Genomic DNA, 11550 nt, shown 5'->3' with positions numbered 1-11550 from the left:
CCAAAAGCCCTATATATATGTGTGTGTATATATATATATATAATTTTTTCTCCAAATGAAGCATTTTGATTTAGGAGAGAGGAAGGGACAGAAGGGTCAGTGAAGCACGTGGGCAAGAGTATGGCAAGCCTGACAGCCCGCTGAGAGCCTTGCAAACGGCTCGGCAAACATTGCCCTGGCTTTTACCAGCCCTCCCTGCCGGATGGCAGCTCCTGGGCAGCGCTGCAGCCTGGGTGATGCACAGCTGGTTGATGTGCACTGCCCTCCTGAGCGGTGTTTCCAAAGGTGTCGCATCTTACCATATGTGCCAGCCGCACAGATCCACAAATCCTCATCCTGAGATGATCTTGGTTTGTCTTCTAACAACACGCACTCAGAAAAGAAAACTCTACTGAAAAAAAAAAGAAAAGCACTTAAAGATAATTTCAGTTAAAGAGTAATCTGTTTCATTGAAAGTAATTAGGCGCAAAGCTGTAATCGGAGCAGCAGTGAGATGGGGAGAGTCTCAGCTGGAGCAGCGCAGGCCGCTCCTGTGCTGAACGCAGTCCCCGCTAACCGGCACCTGCGCCCAGGCAGGTGGAGCTGGGGAGGGTGCTAAGGCAAACGCCAGCGAGCAGCGCTGCTGCAGCCCCAGCGCCGCCGCGTTCTGTTGGGCCTGCACGCGGCCTCGTCCCTCCCTTGAGCAGCAGCAACGCGTGTCCCCGCTGGGGACGACGGCGCAAAGCTCCCTGCTGCTGCAGGACACGGTTCCACCTCCGGCCTCCTCGGGAACGGCAGGCAGGACGGGCGCCGAGCGGGCGCCCACCGGTTCGTTCTTGGGTGGATGCGAGAGCCCCTTCAGAATAGCCACTTGTTGGAAAAAAGAGATAATCACCTGCTTATGTGACCAGAGATCCGAAGCTAGGAATTAAAATCCTTGACAGGGTAGGTGTATTTTGGAAAACTGTTCAAGGAGAGAAAAAATCCCTACCATGACTTATACATTACGCTTTCCTTAAAAGTGCAGAGCAGTTGTCCTCTTTCGCGCTTTCCTTTCCCTTCCCTATCACCAACAGTTTTTTTCTCTAGTTAGAGCTGCTCCTTATCTTGTTTTAGAAAGTAGGAAGGGTACAAGCACTGACAATACCTGAATGTGGTTTCAAACAGAAAAGCATGAAATAGAGAAAAATGGAAATACTTGGTTCCTTGATCGCCTCTAAGAAAATGCTGCTTTTTTCTGTAGATTCTTTGATGCAGAGGTAAGAAATATGGGGGGTAATGGCAATGCAGCAGCACCAGGCCAGGCCCTTGTGGCACTGAGCAGCTCAGCAGGATAACGTACCCCATCTGTGGCCCATCTGGAATCCCTGAAGAGCTTCCAACCTGCCTAATGCAAGGATCTGAACCTCTCCAGGAGGGAATTTTGAACTGCTCAGTTGGTTGTAGGTAACTTAGGTAGGAGCTGTTTTGCACATGATTTAAGATAATGAGTAGCAACGGGTCTTGCATGCCCTGGAGTGGTCACATAGGACCACTGGCCAGCCAAGCCATAAGCATTCACTAGAACAAGGTTGGAAATTTCCCTTGATGCCATTGCAGATCGGGTGCAATGACCCTCCCACCTGACTCCACCTGCACACGGCATCTGACCATGCCCATCAAAGGGCCTGACTCCCACATGAACATTACCCTGCGCAAAGCTCCTGGTTTTGTTCCTTTTTCTAAAGGACACAAATGTCCATGCAAGGGTGCCGCGTATGCCCAGCGCCACCGTGGGGGAGCCACGCTCCCGTGGTGGTCTGCCCACGTGTGCTCCTCTCACGGGCCTCCTCAGAAACAGCCACAGAGCTGCACTGTGAGCATCAAGCTCTGCCGTAACGCGAGAGATGTTAATGTAGGAAGCTTCCTGCAGAAACATGTGCTCCTCGCACAGAGCTGTTCCCTACGCTCACAGAGACGCTCACAAGTGTCTGTCGTACAGGGCACAAGTACAAGTCACGACGAACTCCCGACTTCAGCAGGGCTTGCCAGAGTTCTGCCCACAATGAAACTCCCTGCTTTCTGTTTAAGGGCTTTCCAAGCTTCAAAATCTTTTTTAAAGTAAGTTATTCAGGTGATGTTGACCCAAACGTAAACCAATTAAGCCATGAAAGGTTCCACGAAGCACAGAAAGAGGAGGAAACAGCTAAGAAACTAAGAACTAAAACTAAGAACTAAGAAGTTACTCGAGTTTCATTATCCCATTATCAAGTTGGCATCATCAGAGCTTAAAATGTTTCTCTACTGAAGAGCTAACACTGCTCAATAACACACAGTAGCGCCACCACCAAGGCTTGCGGCACCTCTCAACATGAAGTCTTCAGCACTGGAAATATTTGAAGAGCATCTGTGCTGGCAGCGTTAGCAGCGGGTCACGTCCGAGCCTCCTCCCTTCACCCGGGGTGCCTGAGCCCATCACTCACTGCTGAAGACTAACTGCCAGGTCCAAAGACAAGTCATCATGAAGCCGACCGCTCAAAAAATGAGAGTGCTAGACTAAAAAGACAGGAAAGAGGAAAAAATGAAAAGCAAACTTTACAACCGAAACAGGAATGCTGATCAAATAGAGTCAGTCAAAAGGGCTTTAAGTAGGAATAAATATTCCCTCTGTATCACCTGAATCTACACTGGCTTATAGCTCTTTTATTGACAGTGTGGGTGTAAGGGGAGTTTTCCCATTATTCTTTGTTTTTCATTTTACTTATCCATTATAGTTGGCTACTGAAACCATAAAACCCTCGTCTGATATGTTTCTCATTAGATACTCTTCTGAGACCATATTTAGTGAGATATGATATATAAATGTTACAGAGAAGACAAAAATAAACCCAAAAGAAATAATTCGCTGATTTAGTGAGAAGCAGCTCTGCTCTAGGTTGGAGCCTAGAGGTTTCCTTGCCGAGTTTGCAGCCCTAAAATTGCAGCTATAGCTCAGTGACCAAAAATTCGGAGAAACCTGAAACAAATTTCAAGCTAAAATTGTCTGACTTTTTCTGCCCTGCACCTTGAAAATGAATATAAGCATATTAGGAAAAGTGAATGGGGAATTATAAAAATATTTCCAGTTCCATTAGTCAGAGGATGTCACATCTCCAAAAGAGACTCTTTGCTTTTTTGCAGTGATACCTTTAACCCAATATTGAGTAAGTTGAGAAATATGTAAAAATAGGGCCAGATAAAAGAGGAAAACTTCTCCCCTGTCTCAAGTTTATCTTACAGAGAACTTACTCAACCCAAAAAATAGCAGAATAAACCGCAGCCCTTTGCTACGTGCTCCTTATCTCGATTCAGCTCACGTGAACCTGCAGCAAATCTCTCTGCTCCTCGGCCGTGCCGGCGGTGCCAAGCTCTTGGCCTGACAGTTGGCCAAGTCAAGTGCTCGTTTCAGGAACCTCGGTGAACGTGGGGATAGGTCTGTCTTGCCTTTATAAAACAGCATTACTAACCCTGGTAGCTGCGCAGAAAAGCTCAAGCAGATGACCCAAGGGAATTCTCCAGTGTTCAAAATCTAACAACAAATAAAAGAGCTCAGCATCTTCATTAGATTTCACAATTCTTGAACGTTCAGGCTCAGCAGTATCATAATCATAAAAATAGCACCTATGGAGCTTACGTAAAAAGAAGGTAGATGACCCTGTAAGAAGGCACACACCATTCTAGGTTTGGCTGCCAGCTTTTTTCAACACTTCCCACATATCCTTGCACATATCCCTTACATTCTCTTATTTGGGGACCTGATCCAATTATGTCAATGTGAGCCCAATACAGGGACAGATTGCTTTTCCCCAGGGCACATTCCCAGCACTGTAAATGCCCTTTTTGAGCGTTGGACACTCTCAAGACTGTTAGATTAATTCATAAATCACGCATCAGAAGTACTCATTGCCCATGCAGCACATCAAATTCAACCTTTGGTTTCCTTTGAGCTCTTCATAAAGACACATGGAATCTACTAAGCTTGACTTGCCAACAAAGGTGGCCATTTCACCCTTCAAATGCTGTCTCCTTCTCCCTACTCCTCATAAGTTCATATTTAACAGTAACTCTATTGGCCAAAGACTTTTTTTCATAGCACACTTCAAACATGCAATGAGGCCTGGGTGTGGTTAGCACCTCTACGTGCTTTTGCAAAACAACACATGATTAATCTCAAGCAGTGAGGCCTTCTGCCTCTAAAAAATAGCAACATGCATTGGTTTATCTCTGCACCTCCAAGATACGTGAAGGAACCTGACGCTTCTACACCGATCTGTTGGGAGAGACCATTCCCAGGAGATTTTCTATCCAGGCTTGTACCCACCAAGGATTCAGAGGTGCAAGTGAGGTTTACCATGTTCCTCCAAACCCACAATAAAAGTCATAAAATTCTAAGGATGCTACTTTAAATTCTGGGAGAGCCTTCGTCCGGAGTAACACTTGCTGATCTCAGGGGAGTTCAGAGAGTTGCAGTTACTGTGACTGTCTCAGCCACAGGAGCTCCGGAGCGTGCGCACCATCATTTCCTTGGGAAGAGCACAATCTACCTCCAACATCCGCACACTAGAGCCGACCACCTGCGAGGCGATTGGTAGTTCTCACCTGCACCATTTGTCTCCTCCTCCAGCCTACTAACAGTTATGTTACTGTAACATCTCTTCTGTGTAGAAAGCAAAGGTTGCAAACCTAGAGCCAAGACTTTTGTTTTCTACAGCTCATAAACTGCTCGGAAATGCCCAGCACAGGGTATTCACTGGATTCACCACTGGAAACTTGGCCACAGTCACCAGAAATTCCAAACATCCCAGCTTTTGGGCTGTTACTTGCCAGTGGAGCTGTTCTCACGGTTGTAATAATGAGAGTCCGTGTTCTTCTCTTATTATCTTTCTTGCTGAATGTTGGTTCTGCAAAAAGAAAGGTAGAATGTGGAAAACAAAAAACCGTGAAGTGCTGCTGTTATTAAAGTACTGGGACACATATGACAACGATTTTAACACAGCAGATATAAATACTATGAGTATTTTCATTTGCAGCACTCTGGATAGCCAGGAGAAATGGCCATTCTACGTAAGACCCATCGTATAACTGGAATACCAAAGTAAGGACATTTCTAAGCATGTCCAGGTTTTTACTTTCTTCTCTCAAAACCTTTTGGTTATTTTGGACATATTTATGGGTATATATACCTCTATATATATCCTAAAAAACAGAGCTTAAAGGCAATGCAGAATTTTTTCCTTTGGATTTTTAGGACCAAGAAGGGTGACATTCTCACTTGTGAACAGCTGGGTCTGTCATTTAGTACTTGAACAGTGTGAGTGAAGCAGAAGATTAAAACTGTGGAAGTTTTTCTTACAAGCAAATTATATCAAAAAGTCTCAAGTCAACAAAAATGGTCACAAAATCACCTTTAAAGAACAGGTTCTTAATTTCTTTTCTCTTGGTTTCTCCTCAAGAAGGACCCTCACAAAGACTGTACTAGCAGATTTTCCTGAAAAAGCTTTAAAGACTATTTAAAAACAAATGTGAAGAGTCTTGGACACATTTAATGTAGACTTGGTTATGTGCACACTCACACTGAGCTAAATCTGTTCAGATTCATCACACAGGCTCTGCACAGTCTTCAGTAAAAAACAGGCAAAATATCAATGTTTGGGTGAGTGTTTAGGGTCCATTTTGGCTTGTCAGCCGAGAAGTTTCCTCCAGAGGCCACAAGGACCTGCTGGAAAGGCAAAGAGGAGACTCAAGCCCATGCAAAGGCGACCACCAGGACGCCATCCACCTCCCATGGTCGCTGTGCTTCTGGCTCTCCAATGCTAAGAAGATCAATCAACTTTAATGGCTCAAAAGAACTGCTCAGCCTGTTTGACAAAACTGCCTTTGAGGCCTCGATGGGCTGTGACAAAGTTTTCTAATTAAATAGTTTAATTAAGCACCAGAGCAGTCCTTTCTAAGTCCCCAGGCTAGCAGCTCAGGGCAGGAGGCTTCCCCCGCTGACCTCCAAGGAGGAGGAGCCCTGGAGTTACCTCTTTCCCTGTTCTGGAGGTTTTATGAGTCAATAAGAAAAAGTTATTCTAAATCTCAAAAACTACCCATTCTTGTTGGGATTCTCTGCGCAAATTACTTATTGATTTTTTTCTCAGGACATAGTGCTGATTTTCATAGCTCTCAGATTGTGTTGTTCTGGCATCTTGTCACGTAACCCGAAAAATTTTCCTCTGATCGCATGGCCATAGCCCAAATTTATAATGTGTTTGAGTCGATAGAAAACTTGGGCTGTCTCAGAATACCAAGGTTACAAAGTGGGTGTACCTGGAGAACAGACATTGCCAGTAGATGCACGTCCATCACGACAGAAGAAAAGCTCATCTGGAGACACAAGCTTCCAGAGGTGGCCCCAGCTGGATCATACCTGGGAGGTGTGGGGAGGGAGGAAGGTGAGGTTACTGCTTGTCACTGCAGGAAGGCTGCAAGGGCAAAATAATATTACTCCTATAAAACCATCCTGCTCACTCTTGCAAAGATAAGAGGCCGTATCCTGGCAATGTAAGTCAGGAAACTCCAGGAACTCCGGCCTGCAGCTCAGGATCTCTGGTTCAGCTCCAGGGTGGACAAAAACTCTGGGACTGCTCTGGAACTGGCATTTCTTTCTCTATATATTTTAAAAGTAAATTCGGAGGATGCACAGGCAATGGCAGACTCCCCATTGTGTAGAAAAAGGTGCAAGTCTAAGGCTGTAAGTGAGGACATATGATGGATTCCAAAAAAAGCAACCAGGGAAGAGACAAGTCTTCCTACACCTGCTCATTAGGATACAGTTGATTATTTTTCAATCTTTCCACGATATTCTTTACAGTTGCAAGAATATTGCTTATTCTTTCACAAGGAAAATCTCCCAAGTCTTGGCCAGCATGGAAAAATTCCCATTTCAGGAGATTGTTTTCGTTTCCCTCACCTGAGATGAGGGAGGAAGGGATTTCTCTCCTGTAGCAGCCCGTTGTCCAGCACGGCCGCTCACTCCTCATGCTGCAGCTCGAGGAGTTGTCACGTGGGGAGAACTAATGTGACACTGAGACCCCACGCGCTCGCGCACACAAATAATGCAGAATGTGAGACACTCCCAAGCGTGCAGACATTTCGGGAGGGCACTTTAATATGTTGGTTACATCTAAAAATAAAAGCAGTTCCTTCAACAGTTGCCTTCTAATCCCCAGCTGTTTGTAAATACAAAAGGCAAGTGACATTTTTGCTTCAGAACAGCTAGTAAATTATATATCTACAACAAAATCCTGCAAGTCTGATTGGATTTATATGTCAATGAAAGCCTGAGCCCACATGCAGACCTGCATGGGGTGTTAGCAGAGAATTTCTCCACCTACAAGTAGTCTGGAGTTGAGGTGCTGATGGCAGAAGTTGCTCCCGAGCTCACACCTTTCCAAGCCCGAACACTGGTTTTTACTTTCCCCAAAAAGCACCAGTTGTTCTACAGAAAGGTTTCAGCCTTGCCTGACCTTACTGCAATGATACTGAAACAAACTCCTTCCGAGCAGGCTGGCTTGCCAAGCCATCTGGATTCCTCCCAAGCCTCCTCCTCATTTACCTCTTCATCGGACCTCTGCCATCCATAAACTCAACACACAAGGATTTTGTGCTGTTTCCATATAAAAACAGTGAATAGCTTCTGACTACTGTTAATCCACACTGACCCCAAGCTATGCAAAAAGGAAAAAGAGAGAACTAAAAGAGTCTGGGGGTTATTCTTCAGTAACTACACCTTCACTGTACCAGTTGTTTTTAACCCAATTAACAGGAGCTGCTCTGATGTGGTCTTGCCAATTCTTATAAGAAATGTAATACAAACTCAGTTAGATGCATTAATAAACTCTACCAGACTAGGAACACCCACCACTTACTTCATACTTCATGAAACGCAGAGCACACACGGGCTATCTGCTACGTACACCGAATATAACCTGGCCAGAGCCAGTGGCCCTTAAGCCACTACAACCTCCTACTGCACCAACCGATTTTTTTTTTATTCATCAAAATGAAGTCCAAAATGGAATTGCTTTGTGGTAGGCGCTACAGCTTTGGGTTTAAAAAAATACCTGACACTTTCAGAAGCTCTGGTAAGATGGCAGGAAATAGTGAACAAGTCATCGAGCTCAAAGAACACCGTCTTTTGGCCATACAGGCATTTCCTGCTCACTAGCTCACTGCTGTGCCACCTTTCAGTGTGCCACATGCTGGTACTTCACTCAAAAATGAAATTGGTTATTCCTTAAGGTAACATCTCCTTAATCTGTTACAGTCTCCCAAGCCCTTTCTGGAGTCAAAGCACATAGAAGAGACTCGACCACCCTGTGCAGCTACCGACAGAAAGCTCCTCAAAGAAGCTCCACCTGTTGTGACCGGGCAGAAGGGCAGATAAACTTTTGAAATATCAGGAAAAGTATCCAAATTGTATTAAAAAAAAGTGTATGTTAAGCCAGTTGAATGGAATTGGTTTCCCTGGGACATGCAACACTACAGTCCCAACAGTGCTTCCAAAACGTAAAACACTAGAAATGCTGAATTTGCCGAAGCTCTGGGACTGTATCAGTGCTAGCCGTGTCACTGACTCCAGTGGGAGCTGCACATTAAGATGGGGATATTCTTCCCTGGAAATCCTGGCATTGGCACGGGGCACGCACACTTCTGAGCCCAGGCTGGATTACTGTCCCTGAAATCCACCTCGAGCTCCCTTCAGTGGCTAATATTCACAAACACCACCCCTCAGTCAACGAGGTTAATTTACTATTCTCCTACGAAACACACTGCACAAGCCTGTCTCCCCCATCAGACACTCTTCTGCTTACGGTTCCCCCAAGGAGGCCCATGGCAGCGGCCAGGCCCTCTCCCTGGCACCAGCTAAATGAGGCCGGTACCTTGGGGACAGTTGTGAGCTTCTCCCTTGTCTTCTTTGTCTGGAGCTGCAGCGGCAGCCTGCGAGGGCAGGTTTCTTTTCCGAAGCTGACCAGCTGCAAGTTTTGTCCTGCTCTGTGTTTATTTTTGTGTTTCCAAAAGTTTGCAGCCAGAGTATCAAGTTTAGCTCTTATCAGATAATTACACAGCGCTTGCTGCCCGAGGCAATTTTAAATCAATCTCAGGAAAGGCAGTAACTATACACTGCAGATAATTATAGTCCATTAAAGTACCTTAAGATTAGATTCAGAGATCACTAATCACACAAGGTCATAAATGTGCTGCATCTTTCCATCATGGTGTCTGAATTTTGATATGTAGCTCTTTTACGGGGGAGAAAAACATATATTTTCTAGGTTTTATACAGAGCAAAATATCAGAGGGAGATAGCAAACTAATTAAAACCATGCTAAATTGCTGTCCTAGAAGCGACACCCATCCAAGCAGTCTGTTGCAGAAAAAAAAAAGCAGAGCATAAAGCGAGACTGTCATTTTAAAGACACCCTTGACAAAACATGTCATATTTTATATGTAAAATAATGTCTAGCCAAACGCCTTCCTCACTTCAGGAAAATGGCTTCTTTAATTGCTGCAAGAGACACGTGAAGCATGGTTGACAGGTGCTTGATTAAATGAAGACGCTTCTTTGAACATAGCACAGATCAGGAATTTTCCAACTCGGTGTTTTCCCTGGGGCAAAACATCATTTTTGCTCTAAACTTCTAAAATCCATTAAGACCACTCTCATCACCAGGCCTTTCTCCTCTTTGATACCACTGTGAGGCAGCCTACACCACGCACTTCACCCTTATCTTTGTTTTATGGAAATCCTGTCCAAGATGATCTCCTTCCGGCCTGATCTAGATCATCCTGCACTTGGTATCACTTTCCTTCCTCCCACCCGTTACACATGAGCCCCCCTCATCCTCCACTCATCGCCTTGCAACTTCAGCTCGTGCGAAGCTGAATATATCCCGCAGGTTTGCCAGTGGAGCCTCCTTTCACTGGGATTTTCTCAAAGCAACCTGTATGGAGCCGTTGCTCCTCCAGGATCGCGGCCGGGATGTCGACACGTCACAGGCGGAACCCAGCCCGACTCGACGCGGCGGCACCCAGCACGGCTGATCCTGCAGCCACACGGAGCCCGCGGCGACACCGCGGCCACGGCGAGCAGACCTGCTGCCTTCCTGCTGCACCGAGCCGAGGGAAACGCTCCCACAGCCTCCAGCTCGTCTCTAAGGCCGGCTCCCTTCACAAGTAGCTTGAGCTTTTTGTTCCCATGAAAGATGAAAACAAACGTTAAAAAAGAAGAATTTGCCTTGGACAAACAACTTTGCTTCTACCTGACATGAAATACTTCTCTTAGTGTAATTTAATTGGACCAAGTTCCCCTCTCTGGGCACTACCCAGGTTCTGTTTAGGGACCTAACTAGGCCCACCTGGTCTGCAGGGTTTTAGCTCCTCTGTTTTTCAGTAGACTGCTCCTACCTTCTCTGTCAGCAGAAAATATTGACTCTGAAATCAACTACTGGCTCCTCAGGAGCCATCATATGCTTCTCACAAGGCTCCAGCCTCCTAGATGAGTTATGGTTGGAGGTAGAGTTTCTGTAATACCTGACAGCAAAACAAGACAGTATTTACACAGCTTCCTCTACTGAACAAAACCAAAAATCTAATTATAAAAATGAAAAACTCTAAACACCCGCCTCAGCCAACTTACCACATTCTTGCAGAAGGAGTCAGAACCTACAAAGTATTTTAAATGCTCATCTCCTGAACCACAGTATCTAGCAAGTTGTCTGTCCCACAAGAATACTTCTGACCTTGGACGCTGCCAAAGAAGGACACAACCCCCAGGGCCATGGAAGCAGCTTCCTCTACCCGTCCTGCGCCCGCAGGCCCGTGTCCGAGCTCTGCGCAGGCCATGGCTGTGTTACTCGTTTCTCCCGGTGCCAGAGGGGTCATCAGAGCTGGTTACCCACACTCTTCTTACAGGCATCCGAACCTCATCCAGAACCTGTGAATGCACAAAACCTTCCCCAAACCACTGATTCTCTCACACAGAGAGAATTCTCTCACTGATTTTGGTCTGCTCATAATTATAAGACCCTAAAAAAGCCCGAAATAACATTACTTTGCACACTCTGACAGTGATGTAGCTAATGAAAAGACTGTGGCACCAGAAACATCTGCTGTAGCGAGCAAGAATACATTAGCTTGAAATCATTAAGAAGCTCCTGCTTGTTATAAAGTATGTTTGTGTGCAAAATCCCAAGCCTGCATTTTAAAACAGTGGAAGTGATGTAATTTGTTACTTTATTCCCCGATTTCGTAACTCTCACCCACATTTAACGCTACGGACACGAGGGGCTCTGCTCATCAGATGAGCTACTCAACAGTGTGCTCGGATATGCAGATTAGTCACTGCAGGACCAGGAGCTTCATCACCACAACGTCAAAAAAGGAACGCAGAGGAATTATTTTGCCTGCAGATTTGAATTCTCTCAGAAATTACTAACCACTTCAACTTTCAGAATTGGACCTGCTACACGGTAATGACTCAAGTCCCTTGGTGAGATCAGGGTTGCATTG

General features: G+C 45.5%; 1 protein-coding gene across 1 annotated transcript in view; it reads right to left on the bottom strand.

Moving 5' to 3' along the window:
* Positions 1–505: 505 nt before the first annotated feature.
* The window catches only part of LOC148594663 (uncharacterized), a 44146-nt gene continuing 33101 nt past the window's right edge, over positions 506–11550 (bottom strand). Inside the window, exon 2 of the mRNA XM_088524832.1 lies at positions 506–849. Within this exon, the coding sequence (XP_088380958.1) occupies positions 506–849 (344 nt within the window). The remainder of the gene's footprint in view (positions 850–11550) is intronic.

Source organism: Tinamus guttatus, unplaced genomic scaffold (assembly GCF_059628265.1).
Source record: "Tinamus guttatus ecotype Peru unplaced genomic scaffold, ASM5962826v1 Tinamus_guttatus_pri_ptg000215l, whole genome shotgun sequence".
NCBI classification, from domain to species: Eukaryota; Metazoa; Chordata; class Aves; order Tinamiformes; family Tinamidae; genus Tinamus; species Tinamus guttatus.
Note: the sequence above shows the minus strand (reverse complement) of the source record. Positions and strands in the feature narration are given on the sequence as shown.